This window comes from Acomys minous, assembly GCF_964271855.1.
Source record: "Acomys minous genome assembly, chromosome: 8".
Taxonomy (NCBI): Eukaryota; Metazoa; Chordata; class Mammalia; order Rodentia; family Muridae; genus Acomys; species Acomys minous.
The window spans coordinates 40,378,451-40,405,741 of NC_140489.1; the positions used below are offsets into that span (position 1 = coordinate 40,378,451).

General features: G+C 47.3%; 1 protein-coding gene across 1 annotated transcript in view; it reads right to left on the bottom strand.

The window, feature by feature from the left end:
* Window positions 1-564: 564 nt before the first annotated feature.
* The window catches only part of LOC311604058 (protein farnesyltransferase subunit beta), a 75,351-nt gene continuing 48,624 nt past the window's right edge, over window positions 565-27,291 (bottom strand). Inside the window, exons 7-12 of the mRNA XM_084793572.1 lie at window positions 23,498-23,584; window positions 18,196-18,325; window positions 14,041-14,173; window positions 7,434-7,545; window positions 6,099-6,213; window positions 565-1,948 (exon numbers count right to left, since the gene is read on the bottom strand). Of these exons, the coding sequence (XP_084649698.1) occupies window positions 1,817-1,948; window positions 6,099-6,213; window positions 7,434-7,545; window positions 14,041-14,173; window positions 18,196-18,325; window positions 23,498-23,584 (709 nt within the window). The 3' untranslated portion in view covers window positions 565-1,816. The remainder of the gene's footprint in view (window positions 1,949-6,098; window positions 6,214-7,433; window positions 7,546-14,040; window positions 14,174-18,195; window positions 18,326-23,497; window positions 23,585-27,291) is intronic.

Below are 27,291 nucleotides of genomic sequence, written 5' to 3' on the forward strand. Positions count from 1 at the left end.
AGTTTCTCTGTGTAGCTTTGGCTGTCCTCAACTCGCTTTTGTAGACCAGGCTGCCCTTGCCCTTTCTTATGAGGGAGTCCCTTCTAGTAACCACAGGATCCCAGCTCTACCCATGCTAATCCCTACCTATAGCCAGGATGTCCACCCACCAGCCCTGGACAGTGCCAGAACACAGACTCCTCCATGGTCAGGTTGGAGACAGCAACAGATGCCATAATTCAGTGTGTGGAGGAGAAGGTGTGCAAGGCCGAATGCAGTTCTGCTTCCTTCAGTCACATGCAGGAGACAGAAAATCCTCAGGGCGCTTGAGCATCCTGAAGGAACGTTCTTGTATGGACAGAAGAGGTAGCATAATGGGATGGAAAGAAGGTTCAATGGCTGAGCGCTTGCTCTGCTTAACAAAGGATCTGAATTTTGTTTCCATTACCCCACACTGAACTGGCTAACAACTGCCTGTAACTCTAGATGCAAAGGATTTTTTATGCCCTCTTCTGGTCTTTAGATGTGCATGTGCACACACACGCACACACACACATTTTTTAAAAATTAAAAACAAAAAAGGCATAGAAAATGTTACTCTTTTATTATTTCAAGGAGGTAATACATAGCCCAGTAGACCAAAGCAATAGGGAATCAGAGGCAGCACATGGCTGGTGGTTTGGGGAAAGAGCCTCATGCTGCAGGTCAAGCTCCTGTCTGCCTGCTCACAGGAAAGATGGGACAGTGACATAAGCTTGCTGTGACTGTAGCAGTGGACAGACGACCAAACTCAGCACTGTACCAACGGAAAGGGCCAGTGCAGAGGCAGCTCCAGGATCCGGCACACTGGCAGTGCTTGCCCTACCACCTGAGGGTACCGTCCCCACAGCAGCCAGCTTGCCTAGCACTTGATTCTGTTTCAGTGAGCCTGGAGTGGACAGGGCAGGAATAAATCCTGAGTCACCAATTAAGGTGGAAGCCTTAGTAGTGTTAATACTCTAGACGAGAAAAGACCACCCTGGCTTAGGGTGGGTGGACAGGGAGAAAGAAGGACCAGAAAGAGCCTGGCCTGCACATTGCTGGAGGACGGCCTCTCCTGGTACATGATGGGAGAGGCAGGAACTGGGCGCTGGGGGAAGCTGCTTCCTCTGGCCCAGAGTGACCTAGAGGTTGGTTTTCCACTCATAATTGGTTACCTGGGTCTAGTCATCATACCTAGGGCAAAACAATCTTGCTCGCACCAAGCGTGGCCTTGGAGAGATGTGTGGCTCAGGTCTCCCGTGCTGGGGGAGGGCTCAATCTGAGACCCTTCTGCATCCCCAGGCCCTATCCTTTGCAGGTGGCTGGGGTAGGGGAGAAAACGGAAGTACGCCCTACTGTAGTCCAGTGCTCTTCCAGAGATCCACAGCCCCACCCTGGCATGGAGCTGGCATTTATACCCGAGGGGGTGCCCATCTGGTGACTAAATGGCGGTGTATAGATGGGTGTCACAGCAGTGGCTGGGATGCTGAGATTATCACAGATCAGCCTCTCCATTGCAGCATGGCAGCTCAGGCTGCTTGGCTGCCAAGAGAGGCTCCTTCTTCCCACCATGCACTGCTCTTCAACCCCACTGCACGGGCTCCCAGAGTTTTGGTTTGACAGGTATGAAAATAATTTTAAAAATCACACCACTGTGTATTCCAAACCCAGACCTGATGGCTTTGTTTTGTTTGACAGGAAAGGACAAAGAAACCACAACTCCACAGTGGCCGAGGCTCACATAGTACAGAGCGTGCTGTGTACCCAACGGAGAAACCTTTTCTGAGAGGGGAGCTGGGGGGAGCCATGGGGTCCTCTAGTCGGTGGCAGGATCTGAGGTCACCTCATCTTCACATTCCTCAAAGCCTGGGACTGGCTTCTGCAAAAAGTACGTGGTGGCCTGGATCACCTTGTCTGGCCCAATGTTGTACACAGGGTGAGTGGGCTGCTGTGAAGAGAACAGACGTGAACTCATCACCAGAGGCCCGCCCGTGGTCTGCTGAACGCACCCGGCAGAACTTAGACTAGGGAGTGCGAGTGATAGACACAGGTTTATCCCAGGCCCAGATGTGCAAAACCTCTCACAGTACACAATCACAGGGGAATATTATACAGCCATCTAAATATGTGCTTTCAGGGGCTGGAGTGATGATTCCAGAGGTCCTGAGTTCAATTCCGAGCAACCACATGGTGGCTCACAACCATCTATAATGTGATCTGATGCCTTCTTTGGCAGATAAAGCATTCATATACAATAAATAAAATAAATCTAAAATAAATAAATATGTGCTTTTGAATACTTAATGACATAGGAAATGCTTATATTTATCTGAAATACATTTGGAGTTTATTGGATTTGGAATATTCACATAGACTTTACCAGTTAATTGTCTTTATCTAAAACCCTGAAGGGAGAAACTGTGTGTGTGGCACATGTGTTCCACCACTAACCTACATCCTTGGTTCAAAACCTTTTTCTTAAGCATTGTAACTTTTAAAATTACTAAATCTGTTTCTTATTAACAAAGTCCTGAGTTTGTTTAAGCATTTTCTTTCTTTCATTGTCTTTAACAGTCTCATCTAGCCAAGGCTGGCCTTGAACTCCTGGTCTTCCTGCTGCTGCCTCCTAAATGCTCGGGTGATAGGTGTGCACTGCCGCATCTGCCTTCTGTTGTGACATTTCCATGCATCCTGTCATTATGCTTTGTCCCACCCCGCTACTGCTGCTCCCGGCTCCCCGTATCGTGACCCTTCTGGCTTTCATGGTGCATACAATTCCATCGTCCCCTTTGTTTCTCTTCCTGAGACCTCTGACATAGAAAGAGCGTATTTTCTCTCATATATGGAGCTCAGATCAAACATAAAAGAGGAAAAAAAGAGGCCAGGCAGTGGTAACCCACACCTTTAATCCCAGCACTGGGGAGGCAGAGGCAGGCGGATCTCTGTGAGTTCGAGGCCAGCATGGTTTACAGAGTTTCAGGGCAGCCAAGGCTACACAGAGAAACCCTGTCTCAAAAAAGCAAAAACAAAATAAGAGGAGAGGAGACAATGAGAGGGGAGGAAGGGCACTTCGATGTTTAAAGTGTGTGCATGTGTGCACTGTGATGAGCACATCCCGCCAGGTGTGCACTGTGATGAGCGCATCCCCCCAGGTAGTCCCCGCCTCCCTCCCTTTAGCGCCCCTCCCCCACTAACCCCCAGCACGGTTTGCTTTCTAGTTTCATGTCATAGATACATACATGTTCATGTGCCATATATGTGTCTCCCCGAGACTACTCCATTCACTTACTATGGTGGCTCCAGTTGTGACCATTCTCCTGGCTTCATTCTTTATGGAATGAGTGTTTTTATTTTTGTTTTTTGGTTTTTTTGGACAGGATATGTCCCTCCCCAGTGCTGCAATTACAGATAGACACAACCACTCCTGGCTTTAAAACTTTTTGACTGCTAATATGATACTTGGAAAGTTTTAGCTTTTAAAGCATTTTGGATTCAAAAGTTCACATCAGGAATGCTTAACCTGTAACACATGAGCAAAGCGCCGTGCACGAAAGCGTCTCAAATCTCCTGTCACAACTTGCTCACAGCTGTGAGGAGGGGCTGTGGCTGCCAGAACACAGCAACAACAAAGGGCCTCTTCTCATGTGCTTCAGTTATGAAAACAATGAGTGTGTATTTACACCACAACTAAGAAATCAGCAGGCAGATTGCTGTGAGTTTGAGGCTAGCCTGGTATACAAAGTGAGTTCAAGACAGCCACGGCTATACAGAGAAACTTTGTCTTGAGGGGGTGGGAGGGGACCACAACTCCTTTGAGGATAGGAGTGTCAGGCCGTATTTCAATTCTTTTACATTATTTCCCTACATCACAAAAATCCAAAAGAAACAGGATCTGAGGCAGGGCAGAATTTTAGAGCAGTATTTGGGTCCGTCTCACGAGTGAAGAGGAGGAGGGTATAAGCACAGAAAAGATTTTAAACTTCCTTCTTTCCTTCCGTCCTCTGTCTTGCACGTGCGCGTGGTCAGGAGCATTGGTTTTCTCCTACTGTGCAGGTTCCAGAGTGATCTCAGGTTTTGAGGCTTGGCAGCAAGCACCCTGACCTGCTCAGCCAGCTTGCCAGCCCCTCATTTATTTAGGCAAGGTCTCATGTAGCCTACCTAGGCTGGCCTCTATCTGAAAGGAGTGCAGCCAAGAATGACTGAATTTCTGATCTCCACTTCCCAAGTACTGGGAAGACAGGTGTGCAGCGCCGTGCTTGTTTATATACTGAGGGATGAAGGGGGGGGCGGAGCTAGGAGAGCAGCGGACCAGCTGAGCCACCGTCTGTTTCTGAGAGATGAAAAGGGAGGAGGAAGCTGGACACGGTGGTACACACCTTTATCCACAACACACAGGAAGCAAAGGAGGTGAATTTCTGTGAGTTCAAGAGTATCCTGGGCTACACAGAGAGTTCTGCAGCCAGCACTGCAGAGTGACACACTGTCTGAAATGGGGGCGGGGCCATAAGCAACCTAACGAATTTCATGAGGCCACTATATTTAAAAACACAAACTGGGCTGGAGAGATTGTTCAGAGGTTAAGAGCACCGTCTGTTCTTCCAGTGGTCCTGAGTTCAATTCTCAGCTACCACATGGTGGCTCCTAACCATCTAATGGGATCGGGTACCCTCTTCTGGCAAGCAGGCACACTTGCAGGAAGAGAATACTGTATGCATAATAAATAAATAAATCTAGCACTCGGGAGGCAGAGGCAAGTGGATTGCTGTGAGTTCAAGGCCAGCCTGGTCTACAGAGCGAGTCCAGGACATCCAAGGCTACACAGAGAAACCCTTTCTCAAAACAAAAACAAAAAACAAACAAAAAACCAAAAAACAAAAAAACAAAAAAAAACCCAAAAAACAAAAAACCCATAAACTGAAAAACACATTATACTAAAAATAAATATCAATCGGTACAGGGCACCCACAAGCCAAAGCATTTAGGTGGAGGTCAGATAACAATTCCCCTTACTACAGCGTGGGTTCTAGGAACTGAGCTCAGGATATCAGCCTTGCGTGACAGCCCACTGAGCCACCCACTGAGCCATCCCACTGTGGGACCGTGACAAAAAGAATAGTGACTTTTCTTCTATCTGTCATCTATTTGCACTTCTGCTTAAAATATTTCCCAACGCAAATGAAGCAAAGACATAAAAGACAGATGAAAAGATTAAGTCAGGCTGGGCGTGGTGGCGCACGCCTTTACTCCCAGCACTCGGGGAGGCTGAGGCAGGTGGATCGATGAGAGTTCAAGGCCAGCCTGGTCTACAAAGCGAGTCCAGGACAACCAAGGCTACACAGAGAAACTCTATCTCGAAAAACCAAAAAAAGAAAAGATTAAGTCTCAGTATTTATATCTGTTGGAGGTAGAACATCACAGTATGGGTGGTCATGACAGCCTGATGGACTCTGTCATGTGGCCACTGTGGACAGTCTCGGCTGCACACATCTAGGTACAGAGTGTCCCCTTCTGCCAGGATGCGTAGCACAGGCCACAGTGGGCAACATCCTGTTCCTTCCGTGTGGTGAGGGGCTGAGCTGAGGGTGATATAGGCACATCTTGTCATGGACCTACACCCCTAGCCTTCGGCTGCCACCTTATGGAGGAAGCACACGCACACACAAAAACAAATGCATGTGCTACTGCAGGACGGCAGTGGTCAGTCTCTGAAGAGAGCATCTGAGATGCTGAGAGATGAAGCCAGCCACAATTGAGTGGAGCACCCCGCCCATGCTAGAGGTCCCCGGGCTCTGAATAACAACTATGCTTGCCTTAGAGGGGGAACTGTGGTCAGCAGTGGGCTGGAATAAAGTCACAATACCTCTGCCGCCAGTTCAGACCGCTGAGATCCTGCCTCTGCCTGGCCCTGCATTTCCTCCACACACACCCTCACTACTCAGGCTGCAGGGTGCCAGGAGGGTGGGGCCTGTGAGTTTCCCAATTTGCCCACACAGGAAACAGAGCCAGCTCTGCAGGATGCAAGTGGCTACTCTGAAATTAGGTCCCCTGACCTGGAAGACCGTGCAGAAAAGGGGCATTGAACCCCCTACCTGCCTTACCAGAGCATTTTCAGGTACACCCATGACCACATCATGCAGCATGGCTCCGCTTCCGAAATGCTGGGCGATGGATAAGCCGCTCAGGCAGTAGCAAGTGTGGTAGAAGTCACGTGACCTGCAAGGACAGACAGCTCTGAGATGACCCCATCCCTTCCTACCAGCTTCCCCAAATACTGCCACATGACTCCACAGGCCTGTGATACAACTGTGCTTGGGACCCTTCTCTATATACAGGGCCAGAGAAAGCACGGCTGTTCCCAGCATTTTCCATCTCTGCCCAACTATGGGACTCTAGTTTTCCATTCTGTTATTTTGTTTTGTTTTTGCAGTGGTGAGGTCGGACCTCAGGGCTTCCCACTTCTAGGCCAGTACACAGTCAGGGGTGAGCCACATGCTCAGCCATGGGAGCTGTTGTTTGGTCTTTCCAGCTGTCTGGAAAGGGCTTTCTAGTGGCTGTACTAAATTAATGTATTTCTCTTAAAAAAAAAATCACAAAATGTGTAGAAATCAACCACACTCCTCTTGATAAATTGTTGGGTCAGGTCTTTTTCCCAGTGGCAGCATGGATGTGTGTGTGTGTGTGTGTGTGTGTGTGTGTGTGTGTGTGTGTGTGTGTAGTGTGTGTGTGGTGTAGTGTAACAGAACATCTCATATTTTATTTACCTTTTCCATTTACTGTACCATGCACAGCACCCCAGATTTGCATTTAGTCATCTAATTTACTCTAAAATAGTTGTTGGCTTATGATTTGTTTACAACACTCACTGGTTTGATAGCCTATTCTATTTTGCTGTTTCACGGTGCTCAGGATTGACCCCAGAGCGTCATACGCCCTTGGCAAATGCTGCACCCCACCGATCCACACCTCCATCCATACGCTACTCTAGTTAAATGGGCTTAACGAGACAAAAACATAGAACAAAGCGGTAAAGCGAGCCAGGCACGGTGGCACAACCTTTCACTTAAGAGGCAGAGGCAGGCCGATCTCTGAGTTCAAAGCCAGCCTGGTCTACAGAGCTAGTTCTAGTGCAGCCTGGGCACTAGAAATCTTGTCTCGGAAAAATAAAAAAATAAAACAAAAACAATAAAGGAAAGCTACCAGATCCGAAGACCATTTGCCTCTCTGGGGCAATGGGGAGGTGCATATGAGCTGGGGGACTCTGAGGAGTAGCCAGAAATGAACGGTCAGTGGCCTCGGAGGCGGCTGCCCCAACTGCAGCATCTTCCCAGCACAATGTCAGTGATAAGGAGCTGAAGGGCCGGGACACCCCAGGTAGATGGCCTGGGTGTCACAGTCCATCTTTCTCTCTCCCTCCTTCCCAGGAGGACACTTACTTGCCAGGTTTGTCCAGCAGACCTCCAGCTGGGCACTGGCAGCACATCAAAATGTACTCCTGCAGGGCCTGCTGATGGAACATCCAGTGGCTCATGCTGAGGGCAGGGTCACCTGGCGAAGGACAGAGGGTCAGAAAGGCGGGGCAGACATCAACTGTTACTGTTTCATTCCACTCATTGTTGGTACGCTTGCCATCTTCATCACGTGTCCTGTCGCTCGAAGATGGATGTGTGTCAAAGAACAGTGCTAAGCGGCAGTTTCATTTGCCTGGAAGTGCACCAGTCAGCGTGGATATGGTGCTAAACCAAATCTCGAGCAGTGGCTGCTCAGCGAGGGCATTTTCTCCAGCTCCTCTCTGCAACTTGTTAAGTCACACTGCTTACTCTGACCTTTCTAACCCTGAACTAAATCCATGTCCAAAAGAACTTCCCGAACATTTGTCCCTGAATGCATCACTGCTGACCTCTCTGCGTCACAGACAGCACAAGCAAAAACCAGTCATGCTGGGAGCCATGTGAAAATGAAGTTCTGGGTTTAGGTTTTCTTTTCATTTCTTTTGATGCTGGGGAACGGAATACGGAATCCAGCGCCCTTCGCATGCTGGGCGAGCACTCCACCCCTAAGCTACGTCCCTAGGCCCTGGGCGCCTTCATTCTCAAGTTCAGACAATACAGTGAAGGAATTCTGTGGGTCACAGTTAACGAGCAGGGGGAAGGAAGGAAGCTCACCATTTTTGTTTTTTATCCATTTCCCGACATAGTTTCAATTATTGTAATTTTTTAACCAAATGTTTTCATATAACCCTCAAGCACCAACTTCTGTTCTGCTAGGCCATCTTCACAACCATCATTCTGAATAGCAGTGACACATCTCGTTTAAGCAGAGGTACAAGGTAACTGAGAAAAGGAACAGGGCCCCAAACTCACAGGGAAGGCTATATAAAACCTCTAGGTAAAGCTTATGAAAGGCTAAGGTGAATACAGTGGATGACGAGAATATAAGCACAATAAGTGGGGCTGGGAAACGGCTCACTTGGCACAAGGCCTCCTGTGCAAGCATGAGGACCTGAGTTCAAATCCCAGCACCCATGTAGAGCCAGGTGCAACACGACAAGCCTGTAACCCCAGTGCTGGGAATGTGGGGACAGGAGGATACATGCAGCCCACTGTTTAGCCAGTCTAGCTGAATTGGCGAGCTCCAGGTTTGGTGAGAGACCCTATCTCCAAAAAATATGGTGGAGACTGATTGAGAAAGACACCAGATGCTAACCTCTGGTCTCTATCCATAACCACATGTGTACACACAGGCATGTACATGCACATATACCGCACATGGCAAGAGAAAATTCCACATTTGGTTATACAATATTCAGACAGAAAATATTTTCTTTTCTTCTTTGAGGCACGCTCTCAGGTAGCCCAGGCTGGCTTTGAACTCACTATGTAGCTAATGATGGCTCTGAAGTCTTGATCCATCTGCCTCTACTTCCTGTAATTACAAGTGTGCACGACACATCTGGCAATAATTTTGCTTTTGCAACTGCAATGTTCATTTTATTTTTATTTTACTTTTATATGTATGGGTTCTTGCTTGTGTGTAGTATGTGCCTGGTATTCATGGAAGCCAGAAGATGGCATATAATCTGGACTGGGCTTACAGACAGCTGTGAGGCACCATGTCTGAGTCCTTTCCAAGAGCAGCCGATGTTCTTAACCACTGAGCTACCTCTCCAGCACTTTTTTTTTTTCCCTTAAAAAGAGACACACACTTGTTGTCTCAGCTATTTGGGAGGTTGAGTCAAGAGGATCACTTGAACTAGAGAGGGAGAGGAAGGTGGGGGAAAGAGAGGAAGGCAGAGGAAACAATGGAGGGAAAAAAAGGAAGGAAGGAACACACACACATAGTATAAATGTAATTTTTAAATGTTCCCAGTAACTAAAATGGTAAAAAAAGATGCCTAAAGTGGTAAAAAAGAGATAATATAGACATCCTGTATCTTATACTATACACACAAGTGTGTACGTGTGTGCACATGTGTGTATGCATATATATATGTATATGTGTGCTACAAGGATTAAATGCAGAACGTTGTGAATGCTAGGCAAGTGCACTACCACTGGTCAGGTCATCAGCCTTGGGGCAGGCGCCTTTACCCACTGAGCCATTTTTAAAAAGTATCCCAAACTTACAAAGATCAAACTAGAAACTCAGAAGTAAAGGTGCAAAAATCACAAAATACTAATAATCTGATGTAAACTATGTATTAAGGGGGAAGTGCAACATCCCAGAAATGCAGAATAGTTGAACATAAAGAATCCAGGCTGGGCTGGAGAGATGGCTCAGTGGTTAAGAGCACTGACTGTTCTTCCAGAGGTCCTGAGTTCAAGTTCCAGCAACCACATGGTGGCTCACAACCATCTATAATGTGATCTGGTGCCCTCTTCTGGCCTGCAGGTGCATATGCAGGCAGAGCACTGTGTACATCATAATAAATAAATAAACTTTAAAAAAAAAAAAAAAGAATTCAGGCTGGGGTCCTGGAGAGATGGCTCAGAGGTTAAGAGTGCTGTCTGCTCTTCCAAAGGTCCTGAGTTCAATTCCCAGCAATGGCTGCAGGTGTACATGCAGGCAGAACATTGTATACATAATAATAAATAAATAAATCTTAAAAAAAAAAAAGAAAAAGAAAAAGAAAATCCGACTGGAGCTGAGATGTAGTGGCGCACACCTTTAATCCCAGCACTCAGGAGGCAGAAGCAGGTGGATTGCTGTGAGTTTGAGGCCAGCCTGGTCTACAAAGTGAGTCCAGGACAACCAAAAAAATAAACAAAAAACAAACAAACAAACAAAAAAACAAAAAAACAAAGAAAGAAAAATGGAAAAAAAAAAAAGAAAAGAAAACCAGGTTAGGCCTAGTAGCATGTGCCTTTAACCCCAGCACTATGTAAACCAGGTACAGTAACACGCATGTAATCCCAGCACTTAGAAGGTTCAGAGGTTCATGGTCATCCTCAGCTACAGAAAGAGTTTGAAAATAATAACAGAGCCAGGAAAATGGCTCAGCAGGTAGGGGCTCTTCCTGCTCAGCCTAACAGAGAGAACCAGGTCTGATCTCCACACATGCCCTCACCAGCGAGTACAAACATGGCTAAGTGGATCTAATTGTTTATCATTACAAGGAGTTGGAAAGATAGATCAGTCAATAAAGTTCCTGATGCCATGTTCCAATCCAAGCAAGTAGCAGAACTTGGCAGCTTCTGCCAGGTGATTCTGGCTTTAGAGTCAAAGACAGAAGAAAGGGGTTATGAAATCTCCCTCCATGACTAAGGAAAGCTGCTGAAGCCAGGTGTGTGGCAGGGGTGTTCCTGCATGGAGGCCCAGAAAGGCCACTGTGTGAAGCTGTGAAGGATTAGCCTGGATTTCCATGGAGACCCCAAGATGTTGCTGAAGATGTCAGAGCTACGGGGTACCTGCCAAGGAGAGCTGGTAATGGTGTGGAACCACCCCGAGAGAAAAGTGTGTTGCAGTCAACGAAGCTGAAAAGGGTTGGAGACCTCAAGAGTGCTTTGACATCAGACATGAGATGCAGAGCTGGTAGTTCGCCCAGGTGGTCCAGTGTTTCCTCACTATACTCCTTTCCGTACCTTGTGGAACATGGCAGTGTATACCCTGTTGGAAGTATTTGATCTGCTTTTTGGTTTTGACTTTTAGTACTATAGTTAAGAGACTGCATGACTCTCAGAAGAGACTTTCAACTCTGGACTTTTAAACAAATGTGAGACTGTGATAGACTAAGGGGAATTTTGAAGTTGGACTAATGCATTTTTGCATTATGTTTTAGATACAAGCCTGTGAGGGCTTGGTGGGGACTGTGCATGGTCTGGGGAGATGGCAGTAGATACAGCGCTGCTGTGCTGCTGACTGTGGACTGTGCATGGTCTGGGGAGACGGCAGTAGATACAGCGCTGCTGTGCTGCTGACTGTGGACTGTGCATGGGCTGGGGAGACGGCAGTAGATACAGCGCTGCTGTGCTGCTGACTGTGGACTGTGCATGGGCTGGGGAGACGGCAGTGGATACAGCGCTGCTGTGCTGCTGACTGTGGACTGTGCATGGGCTGGGGAGACGGCAGTAGATACAGCGCTTGCTGTGCTGCTGACTGTGGACTGTGCATGGGCTGGGGAGACGGCAGTAGATACAGCGCTGCTGTGCTGCTGACTGTGGACTGTGCATGGGCTGGGGAGACGGCAGTAGATACAGCACACTCACATATACACCCATGTCGGCACAGCACACACACATATATGTGCATGTTTTCTGACTAGAAAATACACTATTAGTAGATAGTGTGATCCAAAATAATAGTTGTCATAATAAATACTTTTTAGTTTCTTGAGACGGAGTCTCACTATGTAGTTCTCCCTGGTCTAGAACTTGCTATGTAGACCAGGCTGGCCTCCAACTGAGATCTGCCTTCCTGGAGGCCAGAAGGAGTCAGGTCCACTAAGGCTGGAGTTTAGGTGTTTTAAGCCACCCAAAGTGGGTTCTGGAACTGAGCTCAGACCTTCTGTGAGAGCAGCACATGCTCTTAACCAGCGAGCCACCTCCTGCACCTAACATGCATGCCTTTGTTTCTGTTTGGTTTTTCAAGACAGGGTTTCTCTGCATAAGGCTGGCTGTCCTGGACTCACTGGCCTCCAACTCAGAAAGCTGCCTGCCTCAGCCTCCTAAGTGCTGGGGTTAAACAGTGCGGCACCACCGTTCAGCTAGTATTTGTAGCTATAAATGAGCTGGGTAACTTTTCCTGGGGGAGAGGCATCTGGGGTGATGCAAGCTGGGTCCCAGCCACCTAGCCACCTGGACAGGTTGCAGTCAGCTTATAAAGCAAGCCTGGACCACTGAAAGTCTGGGTGCCGTAGGGCTGTCTGGGGGATCAAATGAGAAGCTGTAAGTGACACACCCTGGTGCAGGGACTGATTGGGAAGTCTCTGATGATGATGATAGAGCCACCATGACAGCGAAGAAGCAACATCTATGGCTTTCTATAAGCCAGCTCCAAATAGAGAGAGATCACCAAACCCTCAGCTTATTTTTTCAGGAAAGTCAGCCTCTAGGACAGAGTTCTCAATCTTCCCAGTGCTGTGACCCTTTAATATAATTCCTCACATTGTGGTGACATGCCCCCAACCATAAGATTATTTCCATTACTCCATTTCCATTGCTAGCATTCTGCTATTGTTGTGAGTTGTAATGTGGATATCTGATATGGGACCCAGGGGGTCGCGACCCCCATGTTGAGAACCACTGCTCTAAGGCCTTCCTGGCCATCCTAACAGAGATCAAGCCAGAGTGCTGGGTAGTCTGAGGCCTAAACCAGATGGCCCCCCAGCTGGGAAGGGAGGGCAGGGACTCTCTGTACTTGGCTCAGTATCTAAATCATCTGCAACTCAATAACTCCAGTGAGATTAAGGAATTAAAGCATAGGGCTCAGGAGTGGGGGAGGGAAGGCAAAGAGGCTTAGGTGTGGGAGCGAGCAGGAGAGAATCCCATCTTTTACCTCTGAGCAATTAGTCCCCCAGCTGAGTCCACAGGAAAGTCTCCCTCTGGGCCAAGGGATCTCCCTGCGGGAACAGATTGGATGCCAGCAGGGTGGCCGCGACTCCCCCTCCCAGGGCTCGGAGGCTATGGAGACAAAAGGTGCCATCGGAGCCTTCCTGTTGTCCTGTGTGCCCTGTGGAGTCTCCTCAGAAAGGAACGTGCATTTCTCTAGTCCCGCTGCTTAGGGGTGCACTCGGAGGTCAGCTCCCTGACTTTAAAATGAAACATTTCTGGCACTGGGTTGTAGCTGGGGGTAGGGGTGGGTGGGGGGCAGGGCACTTGTCTTGCATGCATGACGTCCCTAGTTTCAACCCTCAGTTCTGCCAAACAAAACAAAACCACTAACATGAGCAGGGGCATTCATAAAATAAAACATTCCTTTTAAAAAGTTCTATTTATTTATTTTGTGGGGGAGGGGAATTGCACGCAGAGGTTATAAAACTCTGTGAGTCAGTTCTCTAGTTCTACCATGTGGGTCCCAGGGATTGAACTCAGGTCATCAGACTTGCCAGCAGGCACCTTCACCCACCGGGCTATCTTACTGACCCAAAATAAAACATGTCTAACGGTGACATGTACTCAGCGGGAGGTGGCCAGGCTTTTCTCAGAGGTTCTGGTTCTCTGCCCCTTTTTATAACTGCTTTTCCTATCACCATTTTGACTGAGTGTACATTGGGCGGATCATTCTGAGATGACCAAGCACAGTTCTGTGACAGAAGCTGTGGCTTCACACCCAGCTGGGATGGCAGCCAGCCCGCCACTGTGGGGCCTGAGGCAGGGCTGGGGATGCTCCCTTCAGATAACAGGGAGTGGCACATCGGAGGGACATTCATCCCACCACAGGCAGGCTGAGGCAGTGTGAGCTAGCTGAAGCCATGGGACCTGAACTGTACTCTGCTTAGACAGCCTGTAGGGCACGAGGCTCTATAGCAGCTCTCAAAATCGCAGCCACTCCACTGACCAGTGCTTGGGGAGGTCGTTTCTGTCCTCTGTAGTGGGGTGGGCTCACCTTGGGCGTGCAGTGCTCGGTGCAGCAGGGGCAGGAGCCCTGCCTGCCAGAAGGAGTAGCAGCCATCCACCAGCTTGTTGCAGCGCCCCTGAAATCCTCCTTCAAATCGCATCTGCCGGCTGGTCACCCATTGCTGAGAGAGACCACAAGAAAGGCAGGTGTGAGGCAGAGAGATCCATCTCCAAGGGCCACTCCGTGGGCTACTGTCTGGGAGCTCTGGCTTCCCTTCTTCTCCAACCCTTCCCTTACGGCCACCGCCATTTTCACTGGCCACTTTGAAGCAACTACACTCGTCACTGCTCACATCGGAAGAGACAACCACCATTTTTTTAGTCAGCATAAAAATAAAAGGTTTCGGGTTGGAGAGATGGCTCAGGTTAAGAGCACTGACTGCTCTTCCAGAGGTCCTGAGTTCAATTCCCAGCAACCACATGGTGGCTCACAACCATCTATAATGTGATCTGATGCCCTCTTCTAGGTCGCAGGTATACATGCAGGCAGAGCATTATATACATAATAATAAATAAATAAACCTTTAAAAAATAAAATAAAAGGTTTCAGCAGGGCAAGGTTGTACACGCCTATAATCCTAGCACCCAGGGAGGCAGAGGAAGGAAATCTCTGAGTTCGAGGCTAGCCTGTTCTACAAAGCAAGTCCAGGACAGCCAAGGCTAACAGAGAAACCCTGTCTTGGGGGGAAAAAAAAGGTTTCATTGGTAACATTCATTTTCCCCCCATTTTTTGAGACAAGGTTTCTCTGTGTAGCCTTGGCTGTCCTAGACTTGCTTTGTAGACCAGGCTGGCCTCGAACTCACAGCGACCCGCCTGCCTCTGCCTCCCGAGTGCTGAGATTAAAGGCGTGCGCCACCATGCCCGGCATTCACACACACACACACATTTGTCTCCTTCATTGCTATTTCCTGTCACACACACCCCCAGGCTTGTTCTCTTCCCCTCCTTTAGTAGCCATCCCTCTGCAGATGTTGTACGCATCCCACTACCCTCTCTTGTTCCCACCACCTTGACATCTACCTTTGCTTCTGTCTAAATGAATGGTGATGCTGAGTGCAGAGGCCATGCTGGTGTGGGAGGTCTCTTAAACACAGCTTGGGCCAGGAAACTCAGGGCAGGGCCACTTGTCTCTTCTCCTCACTTCTCAGGGGAGTTTGTTCAAAGGGAAGTGTTGGGCTGATCTCATCAGGTGACACCAAGCTAGCCTCCCTGCCTTTACCTAGTACCTGAGGACATTGACTCTATAACATCTGCAAGTCCCTACCAGGACTGAAGGATGAAGTCACAGAGCCTAACTACTTAATGTTAGCTTCCTGGTCCACCCCCCCAGGCTTCTAACTCTGAAGCTGACACTTGTTACCCAGTGACCATGCATGACACCGCCACTCCTGGCTTATCTGCACATTTTCTAAACACACTCCATCAAGATAGCCTTGGAGGGATGAGCAAACCAACTGGCCGAGCGGATGCAATGCTCTCTTCCCGCTCAGCCTGAGGCCACAGAGCTGCACCACTGGACTGAAAGGAAACAAGTGGGGTGTGCCCGGAACCTGGAGCCCTCCCAGACTGAGTTCCTGAGTGCAGACCCAAGGACACGTTAGGGAGAAGCCTGGACTTCCCTCAAGTATAAGCGTTTAGATTACGGCCCTAGTCATGGCAAGATAAAAGTCAATCTCAGATTCTTTTTTTTTTTTTTTAGGTTTTTCAAGGGAGGGTTTCTCTGTGTAACAGTCCTGGCTTTCCTGGACTCGCTTTTGTAGACCAGGCTGGCCTCAAACTCACAGAGATCTACCTGCCTCTGCCTCCCAAGTGCTGGGATCAAAGGCGTGCGCCACCACCGCCCGGCTCAGTCTCAGAGTCTTAAACTAACAAAAGCCTGTGGGCTTAGATAGTTGCACCTCCCTGGTCAGTCTTACATGAGCCCTATGCCTGAGGAACTGCCATTTAATGACAGTGAGCTAAGCACTCAAGAAGAAAATAGGCGCAGCCGCTCTGCTTTTACTCACCCCACAACGTGAGTGGATTCAAGCCATGGGTTGGTTCCTCTTCCCTTGGCTCTAGGAAGTCAAAGGTACTCAGATACAGATGTTGGGTCTTCTCTCTCTGTCTCTGTCTCTCCTTTTTTCAGACAGGGTTTCTCTGTGTAGCCTTGGCTGTCTCGGAACTCACTTTGTAGAACAGGCTGGCCTCGAACTCAGAGATCTGCCTGCCTCTGCCTCCAGAGCACTGGGATTAAAGGCATGCACCTTTACTCAGGTATTGGCTATTTATAGGAGAGGGAGGACTTTTTGTCTATCAGGCTTTTTATGCATGATCTTTCCTTTAACCCTCAAAGAATAAGGATTATTATTATTCCTACCTTCCAGAGGGAAGAGACAGTGAAGCTAAAGCAGGTTAGACAATTTGGCCAGAGGTTTTTTGCTAGTTTCTTTGGTGATTTTTGTTTTGTTTGTTGGCGGTGGTAGGTTTTTTTGTTTTGTTTTGTTTTTGACTAAGAAGAAGAAGAAGCAGGCTTCAAGCCTACACTGCTATAGTTATAATTTAGGCATGCACTAGTATATTCCTTATTTTTGTCCACATGGGGCTTTATATTGCATCTCCTTAAAAATTTTTTTTAAGATTTTATTTATTTTATATATGAGTGCTCTATCTGCATGTATATCTGCAGGCCAGAAGAAGGCACCAGATCTCATTATATATGGTTGTAAGTCACCATGTGGTTGCTGAGAATTGAACTCAGGGCCTCTAGAAGAGCAGACAGTGCTCTTACCTGCTAAGCTACTTCCCTCTGTCTCTCTCTGTCAGCCTTGGCTGTCCTGGACTCACTTTGTAGACCAGGCTGGCCTCGAACTCACAGAGATCTGCCTGCCTCTGCCTTCAGGGTGCTGGGATTAAAGGCGTGCGCCACCATGCCCAGCTATATTCTATCTCTTAATGGTGATCAAATTTTAAAATGTATCTACAAAGTTGGTCATTCAATATAAAATTTCCAGACCCTTCATAGAGTATGCTGTGGGAGACTTTCTCTCATGAGGGAGATATGCAGCTTGTTACACCACCACACAATACAAAAGCAGCTGTCTAGAGGACTCACAATGGCTCAGCAGTGAGGGCCTGGCGTCTGCTCTCAGAGAGAGCCGACCAGGTGCTGCAGCCGGTTTGTTTTGGTGATGGCCAGGGGATCGCATGGCCCCCAAAGACACAGGGAATATATTCTCTCTGTGTGTTCCCTTAGGCTGACTGCTTTCTCAACACTGGCCAAGAACTTGGAGGTCTAGAAGAGATGCATGCCCAGACCTCCTCATAGCAACTCCCCAGTTCTGCCTGGAGAACTCGCTGGAATGCAACTAAGGAGTTTTCACAGGTAACAAATCCTTGGCCTAGAATACATTGGAGTTTCTTCTCCTAGGAGATTCTAAAACACATGGTAATACTGAGTGCTAGCTGGGCAGTGGTGGCGCACACCTTTAAGCCCAGCACTCGGGAGGCAAAGGCAGGCGGATCATTGTGAGTTTGAGGCCAGCCTGATCTACAAAGCGAGTCCAGGACAGCCAAGGCTACACAGAGAAACCCTGTCTCTGAAACAAACAAACAAAACAAAACAAAGCAAAAAACAAACCCTGAATGCTGAGGGACCTTAGCTATTCTTCTTAGCAGTCTGGGAGAGGGGACTCTGGCTCATCCAAGCTGTGGAGGACTCAAGACCACTCTGGATCCATGCAAAAACTCCAAAGCAAGCCGGGCGGTGGTGGCGCACGCCTTTAATCCCAGCACTTGGGAGGCAGAGGCAGGCGGATCGCTGTGAGTTCGAGGCCAGCCTGGTCTACAAAGTTAGTCCAGGACAGCCAAGGCTACACAGAGAAACCTTGTCTCGAAAAACAAAACAAAACAAACCTCCAAAGCAGCCAGAGGGAGAGATGGGAGAAGGGATTTGCGACCGAGAGCAGCTGGTTGCCCCTTCAGCTGACTCACGACTGTGCTGAGCACCAGCAACCACACGTACAGCTTCGCCCTGACACGAGGAGTCTGCTCAAGGGGACAGTCCAGCCAGCCTTTCCTGTCACCAGACCCCCCACTGTCTCACATCAGAGTCCCATCACCAACCCGGGCTCCAGGAGGGGGGACAGTGCAACAACTACTCACTAGCAAGCTCTTCAGGTTCAGAGAGCGCTCCTTCTTGAGGATGACCAGCGCAGCCAAGCCACAGAAGGTGTAGCCACCGTGAGCCTCCATCCCGGGCACGCCGCCAATGCCGCCTTCCCAGTTCTGGCACCTAGGAGATTGGAAGAAGACGACCATGGCAAGGGCAGGGATGAGGACGAGTGCCCGCTCCATGGTCTAGGTGGCAGAGAGTTAAGTTTGCTCTGATTAAAGTATATGGTGTTGCCACCATGGATAGAAAGGTGCTGCTTTATTAACTTGTGTGCATGTATACGTGAGTATGCGTGCATATATACACATGCAATGTGGAGGACGGAGACCAGCTGGGGTGTTCCTCAGGAGAGTAGCCACTTTGTGTTTTGAGACAGGGTCTCTCTCAATGGAACCTGGGGATCATAGCTTTGGCTAGGATGTCTTTGCCAATGAGTCCTAAGGATGGCCTAACTCTTCTTCCCCAGTGCTGGGATTACAAGCATGCCTGGCTTTTCACTCGGTATTGGATTCAGGTCCTCTTGCTTGTACTGTATACCCTTTATGGGCTGAATTATCTCCCCAGCCCTTGATGTATTAATGTTTGAAGAGTCCTTTTCCAAGAAAACAGAACTAGAAGCCTTGGAAATTTAGAAACTGCCCACTTATATAAGAAATGTGATGCCAGGCGTGGTGGTGCACACCTTTAATCCCAGCACTTGGGAGGCAGAGGCAGGGGATCTCTGTGAGTTCGAGGCCAGCCTGGTCTACAAAGCGAGTCTAGGACAGCCAAGGCTATACAGAGAAACCCTGTATCAAAAAAACAAAATAAAATAAAGGTGATAGCACTGGTTACTTCCCATTGGGGGAAGGTTGCAGGTTGGAAATACATACCAGAATCATCCAGTTAAAATTTAAAACAAAACAAAACAAAAACACTGGTTCTGGTTATCTTTGAGTACAAGGTCTACTAGTAAATGCCTTTTTATTTTTATCTAGTCTCCTTTTTAAACTCTACCTCTGGAGCTCAAACCCAGGTCTCTGCACATGCTAGGCAAGCACTCTACCATTGAGCCACGGCTTGCTTTTAGTTTCTTCCCTGTTTCTGTTTGTCTGAGGTGGGATTTCATGTAGGCCAGGCTGGCCTTGAGCTTTTCCTGCTGTCTCACCCTATGTCCACCCAACTCAGGTCTGGGCTATAGGTCTGTGCCCCTGCCTCAGCTTTGGGGTTAGCCTGTTTGGTGTTGGTTTTTAACCTGTTTTGGTCATGCTGGTGATTAAAGCAGGGCGTGGCCCGTGTTAAGCAAGCACTCTGCCACTGGGCCCATCTTTTGCTTTTTAGAGTAGGTCTCCCTAAGTTGCCTAGGCTGGCCTTGCACTCACTCTGCAGCCCAGGCAGGACCACTGTCTTGAGTTGTATCCCATTGAGAAACCGAAGCTCCAGAGATATCCCCAAAGCCATGGTGACACAGACAACCCTAGGTAAACCCACTGAGTCACAAAACAAAACAAAAAGACATGAATGTGGGAAAGGGACTTGGAAAGAGGGTGAGGAACAGGTGGGAGATGAGAGAGGATGGGGTGGCAGTACTTACAATGTACTATATGTATAAAATTGTCTAAGAACAAATTGATGAAAAGTATTTTTAAATGAAGTTAATACTGCTGTATATGGAGCAAGCTGAGTATGTCGGCACATGCCTATAACCCTAGCACCCGGGAAACTGAGGCAAGATGGCCAGTGGTGCCAGTCAGCCTCGGGTTCACAGTGAGACCCAATGGTGCCAGTCAGCCTCGGGTTCACAGTGAGACTCCTTTCAAAAATAAAAATAAAGAAGGAGAAGTCGCCAAAGAAATGCTGCAGTGCAATTTCCTAGTCCTGAAACGTGTGCGTTTCTGAATGAGAGTCCTACTGGGTGCCTAGCACACAGTGAGACTGAGCCACACCAAGATCCACCATTATGAAGTTTCCAAACAGCACCAACAAAGATTCTCAAGGTCTCCTTAAGCCAGGCATGTGGGGTGGGGATGAAGGAAAAAGAGAAAAGCCAAGCAAAACTTCCCACGGGACTGGGCTTCTTGGTGGCCCTGCCATGGTGGCAGGAACTATGTCACCATCACACGCACACTCATTTGGGTCCTGTGTTTTCCAGATTTGTAGACAATTCAACATCCCATCAGTTGACACGACAAAGAAATGGAACAAGGTGTCCAAGGCACAAAGCTAGTAATAAACAGTAAAAGCGGCTCGGTGAGACCCGCATGTTCAGTGAGAATCCTGCTAGTGAGCCCTGAAGGCTGCGCTGCACACTCCTACATGACAGAAAACATCTGGGGGCCCAGCTGACCAAGGAAAGGCACCGGGAGCTCTGTGCAGAGTTAGAACTTGAAGCCAACAACTGCAGGGAACTGGTCCCCACTATAACACCCTATTTTTTTTCTTTTGGTTTGCCCAGGGGATGGCCATAGTACCCAAATGGTGGCAGTGGTAGCCTGGGTCTTAGGGCAGGGCAGCTAAAACTGTAATAGAAGGCCACCATCTTTAGCAGGAAGAAACAGGCTACTAGAAAGTGAGGACAAGCTGGGAGAGTCAGAGATGGAAAACCCCCAAATTCAGCTCAAGTTTCTACCTTGAAAGCACATATGCTGGGCACACTGGGCGCCTTGGAATCAAAACCCATCTGAGATCTGAGCCACCACCCACTGCAGGGCGCAGCCCTGTTTGAAGTGTACAGCATGAGTCTGACTAAGTAGCTTGTCTGCTAAAAACAAAGACATCCTTTGAAGCAATCTAACAGAATCCATTCTCTACAACACACCACGTCCAGGACACAGTCCAAAACTTCAACACATGGACACCCAGGACAACGAGACATGTCACATGCTGAAAAGACCTAGACATGGGCTTTTAAAGTTTATTATTATTTTATTTTATGTGTATGGTGTTTTGCCTCCATATAAGCCTGTGCACCATATGTATACCTCATGCCCGTGGAGAACATTATAGAGTATTGGATCCCCTGGAAGTCAAGTTACAGACAGCTGTGAGCCACCATGGGGGTGCTGGCCTCCTAGAAAAACAGGCAGTGTTCTTAATTGAGCCACCACATACACACACTCACAGGCACACACACACTGATGCGCACACACACGCACACACACTCACATGCACGCATGCGTGCGCGCACACACACACACACACACACACACACACTTACACACACCACCCTACTGAGACAGGGTCTCACTATGTTCCCCAGACTGGTTGGTCTTGAATTCCTGCACCCAGTGGATCTTTGTCTCACCCCCCTGAGCAGTAGGAACTGGCAAATGCTACTGCACCCGGCTCCTCCAAGGGTGCTGAAGCAGATACAATTACCTATTTGCCACAGGAAATGAAGAAAAGCACACTGGGAAGGAATAAAAAGATGGGACATCTCAACTGAGAAACAGGACTAAAATGATTCAAATCCAGAGAACGCCTAGTTACAGTCCCAAAACCGCCACCATCATCCTACTGCGTCCCCAATGACTGTTAGTTACTGTGAAAATCGGATTCATTGACGATGACATGAAAAGTCATAAGACAATGGAGCAATGCTTACAAAATTCAGACAAATACAGTCTACACCATTGCTAACCTATTCGTCTCTAACCAGCAGACACCAAGCAGGCTTGCAAATGGAGATGTATGTAGGATCTTAAAAGTGTGCTTCCTCCATGGCCTTTGCTGAGAGCGTTTAGAGTACTGTGCTTTATTAAAATGAATGATAAGGAAAAAAAAAAGACAGGGCTCCAGCCAAGCAGGAAAATGGAGTGAATTTCATGCTGGAAGGAAGCTTCTAGATGCCTGCTGTGCAGCAAGCTGAGAGCAATCTGTCTAGATCTGAAGCAGGAGGCGAGGGCTTCAGGGGAGAACAACCCAGAACATGCACACACACATACACACACTCACAGAGGCATACTAACACACTCACAGATAAACACGCACGCATGTGCACAAATACACAACAAAAGAAAAGATTACTTGAGCCGTTTGACTGTGTGAAGAATGGCTTTGTAGTGCTGGCAGAGAATTTGGAGAATTCCTGATACATTCATGGTACATACATTAACTCCAGAAAATGAAAGTAATACCAAAAATATGACCATAGTATATCATCTGCTGTCACATTACATTTACATGGTGATAAGCACAATTTTGATAAAAATAACAAATAGTATATATAGTATATAGTATATATGTGTATATATATGCAGAAAAATAAAATTAATTTCATACTGGAAGGAAGCTTCTAGATACCTGCTGTGAAGTAAGCTGAGAGTAACTTATCGAGATCTGAAGTAGGAGGGAGAGGGATACACACACACACACACACACATAATGTACACTATAATGTATATAATATATAACATATATACTATACTGTGTGCATACAAACAGTATATACTATATATATATATACATGTATAATATATATTATACTATATTATATGTAAATTACATACTATGTAATGTATACAGTATATAGTATACTGTATATAGCATGGTAAATAGTGGGTGTATATAGTATATACATATGTATATAGTATATATTATATATATACTATATATATAAATACATATATACTATTTGTTTTTATATTTTATATAAACACACACACATATATATATACACATAATACCTTTTTGTTTTTTATTAAGAGGGCTTCTTGTAGCTAGACTGAAACTCAAGATGGGCTAAAGATGACAATGAGCTCCTACATCAGCCTCCTGAATGACGTGATTACAGTGTGGCCACCATGGGCCACCACACCCAGTCCTGTTCCTGGCTTTTTGCTCTTATAAATGAGTCTTTGTCTTTCTATAGTTTCTACAGAAGTGACGTTCTATAAGCAAGGGTGTTTTGAGATATTTCCAAACTGCTTCAGTCAATTTAGACTCCCACCAATGTGACCCACCAAAGGTTTTGGCCTGTGCCAATATAAACTATAATACAACATTAATGTAAGTCTGAAAATGATCTCAAGTATTTACAAAGGGCACAACATATAACCCCTAAGGCATCTTATAACTTTGTATTTCCTGATGGGCGTGGTGGTGCACACCTGTAATCCCAGCACTCGGGAGGCAGAGGCAGGAGGATTTCTGTGTGTTCGAGGCTAGCCTGGTCTACAAAGTGAGTCCAGGACATCCAAGGCTACACAGAGAAACCTTGTCTCAAAAAAGAAAAAAAAATTATATTCCCTTCCAGACTTTTCTGTTTCATGACCACTTGCCCTCTAGTGACCGGGGCCCTGTGAATTCTCCCACCTTGCTATCCATTCGGCAGTGCCTTCAAAGAGGTCTGGAGTGACGATGTTGGTGAGAGAGGCTACTGAGGCAGCACAGTACGCGCTTCTGGAAAGACAGAAACAGAGGGAAACACGTTAGACTCCAAGAAAAAGCCAGAACAAGGCTCAGTAAACTGCTAGAGTAGACTGTTCCCTTTGCCTGGTAAGCTGCAGTCACATCCCTGCTGGCTCTTTGCACACAGCCATTTTTCCTGGATTAGGGATGTGTATAAAAGGTTAGCTCTCTATTTCCTCTGACAGACACACTGCACAGCAGGCCACCAAACTCTATTGGGCCACACAAATGAGACAGAGACAGACATATCCTTATGCCTCTAGAGAAAAGAGCTGAATTCAAGCACTTCATAAAATACAAACAGAAAAAGACCTTCCAGTGACAAAGTAGGAACAGAGCTTAAGATGTGGCTTGCCAAGTATGTACAAACCCTAGGTTTGATCTCTAGGACCCCAAAATTGAGCATGGTAGTACATGCCCATGATCCTAGCACTCAAGAGGCAGAAGCAGGAGGACCACAAGTTCAAAGTCATCCTCAGCTACACAGCAAGTTTGAGGACAGCTTGGGACACATGAGACACTGTTTCAATTTAAAAAACAAGTAGAAACATGTCTTTTGGACAGGGCGATTCTGGGGATCTAAGAAGGACTTTACACATACCATGTACACATTCTTCCACTAAGCTATATTTCCAGCTCCTATCTGAAAATGAGCAAATAAAATAAAATATATCCATTTGACTTGAGATAATCTCGCCAGTCTAGTCTTCTAGCCATAATTCTTCTCAGGACACTCTTTCATCTTCCCCATTTGTCACAGGACACATCCAGAGACTGTCTTTTCAAATACCCAGCATGGAAGGCCGGGCGTGGTGGCATGCGCCTGTAATCCCAGCACTGGGAAGGCAGAGGCAGGCAGATCTCTGTGAGTTCCAGGCCAGCCTGGTCTACAAAGTGAGTCCACGACAGCCAAGGCTACACAGAGAAACGCTGTCTGGAAAAGACTAAAATACCCAGCATTGAAAGGCAACTATTTATTTTACTTCCTCTTACATATCTGTCCTCTGAGAACACAGAGGGAACAAGAAAGGGAAGGAAAAGATAGCTCAGCTTCCATTTTATTTCTTGTATAGATTCAACATGAAGGCAGATTTATTGAGGCATTCCACAGGAATCGCTGCAAAAGCCAAGGGCACGCTTATCCCACCAGCACTGTGACCAGCCAGGCTCCCACTGGCCAAAGGCACAGCAGGGGCTGAGTTTGGCCAGCAGGCATCTAAAGTAGGCAAGACTCAAGCTTTCGGGCGCCAAATTATTTACCATATGCTAACTTTGAAAGTATGATCTAATTTCCTCCAGGCCTTTAGCCTCTCACAAAGGCTCAGCAGTGTTTTCAGGGGCTCTTGAATCCTAATGAGGCTGGGAGAAGACTTGCAATGTAGTCTGCCTCTCATCAGTAGGCGAACTGACAGGAGAGGCTGTTGTGGAATTCTGTCCTCTGGGCGTGACCATGGCTACTACATCTTGAGATCAGAGCTGTGGTTGTAATCACTTGACTGAGATCCTCACAAGATAGCGTCTATTAATATTCCTGTGTAGGAGGAGGGTGGGGAGGGGGATCGGATCCTTAATTGGAGACTCCAGGCCTCCCCTTTCAGAAACCAGCCTCCCCACATGTAATCACATGTAATCCTCACCCAACTGCACAAGACTGGGGTGGGGAGTCAAGTGATGCAGCTATCATGACTAAATTGTTTCTTTGGTCTGTTCTTGCCCTCTCTACTAAGGGTGAACAGAAATAGGCCTCCCAGGAGGAGGCACACAACAACTGGTGGCTGACCAGGGGATAAACAGAACCAAATATGAGTTGGGGGAGTGCAGTTACATGCCTCTGAAAGGGTAAATAGGCTAGCAACTGGGCATGAGCTGTTTTGAGGGCAGAGCATCCATAAGGGCAGTTCCAATGTGGCCATCTTTCCCCTTGTGGACTGGATGAGCGTGTCTCCATGCTGGAACAGCAAGTATGAGTTCCCCTGATAGTGACGTAAAACATGAAACAGGCCAGGAGTGGTGGCGCGCACCTTTAATCCCAGCACTCGGGAGGCAGAGGCTGGCAGGCCTCTGAGTTCCAGGCCAACCTGGTCTATAGAGTGAGTTCCAGGACACCCAGGAGTACATAGAGAGACCCAGTCACAAACAAACAAACAAACAAACAAACAAACAAACAAAGCAATGGGATCCTTTGAACTTCAGTAACAATTAAAAAAAATATTCTCTAGACACTAAATCCTAAAACCTACTCTTATTTGCTTAGAGTAGCCAGTGGTGGGCATTTGGAGAAAAAGATTTGTGAAAACGATTCCTTATGCACATGATACAAGGCTAAGCTCTAGGTTCCCTACAGATTTGGAAATGCATCTCGAACGGAAAAACACAAGTTAAAGAGTTTGGCTGTACCCTGGGTGTGGGCGTATAGCCCTACATGCTATTGCCAAGGGAGACACCTAACGTCCCACTGTACAGGCTACACTATTATTAGCCACATACTAATGGTATGTAACTGAATGGTAAGATCCTACTGCTGAAAATACCACATGTTCTGGTTGCAGAATATGGAGGAGTCAAGTTGGGACTGAGCTAAAGGCTCACTTCCCACTGGTTGGATTTATTTGGTGGTGCCACAAGACACTATGCTGACTGCTGGGAGTAAACTGTCACCACAGTCCTGCTTGGCTGTGCACTCTGTGTGTTAATCACCATTACAGGCAGAATGCGCCTGCTGGTGAAACAACAGTACAACTGTTTTGGGTACAACCAACTACTTTCTTAATGGGGGAAACAATGTTTGGTATTGGAAACCAGGACAAAAAACCTGTGTAAGCAGGAAGGCTGCTGCTAGTGTTTTGTTAAACAGTTGTGATTTGTCTACCAATTTACTGTCTAAACATTTGCCTTTACATCCATAGGTTACTGCTACTGTGGAACCTAAGTGGAAAAAAAAAAACCTTTTTATAGTGGACAGCGGTTATAAAGAGACTCAGTATTGGTCAAATTGCTGAAAGTGTCTTGCTGTGTCCTATACTGTTGCTGAAACACAGGAACCCAGTGCTCAGCGAATAATCATACATCTGTATAATTCCAAGGTTTAGGGAGCACTGCAGAAGAGAACATAAGAATGCAAAAACCACCAGTGGTGGTGCATGCTTTAATCCCAGCACTCGGGAGGCAGAGGCAGGCGGATCACTGTGAGTTCGAGGCTAGCCAGGTCTATAAAGAGAGTCCAGGACAAGTAAAAAAGAAAAAAGAAAAGACCAGAAGAAGGGATGGAGTATTGTGAAATTCAGTCCTCCTAAGCGTGACATGACTGCTGTCATCTTGACATCAAAGCACCTGTGGTCGCCCATGTGACACTCAGAAGATTGGGCCCGTTAATGCTTCCTTGTTGGAGAAGGGCGGGGAAGGATCGTGAGGCCTTCACCTGAGACTCCAGTCACTCCTTCCCGACCTCCACCGACGCATGTAACCCTGACTGGGGATGGAACTCCAGTGATGCAGCGTTTGTGATCCATCATTCATCCCTTTTCATAAACCATCACATGAGGCTTTTGGTGGCTCAGCTGCCCAAGGCAGCCATGATCCTATGAGCAACCCCAATCAACTCAACGGCTCGACAAGCAGGGCCTGGATGGCATTTTCTTTGATCTCTTTGGAGATGAACAGAAACGGACTCCCAAGAAAAATCACACAACAAATACCAA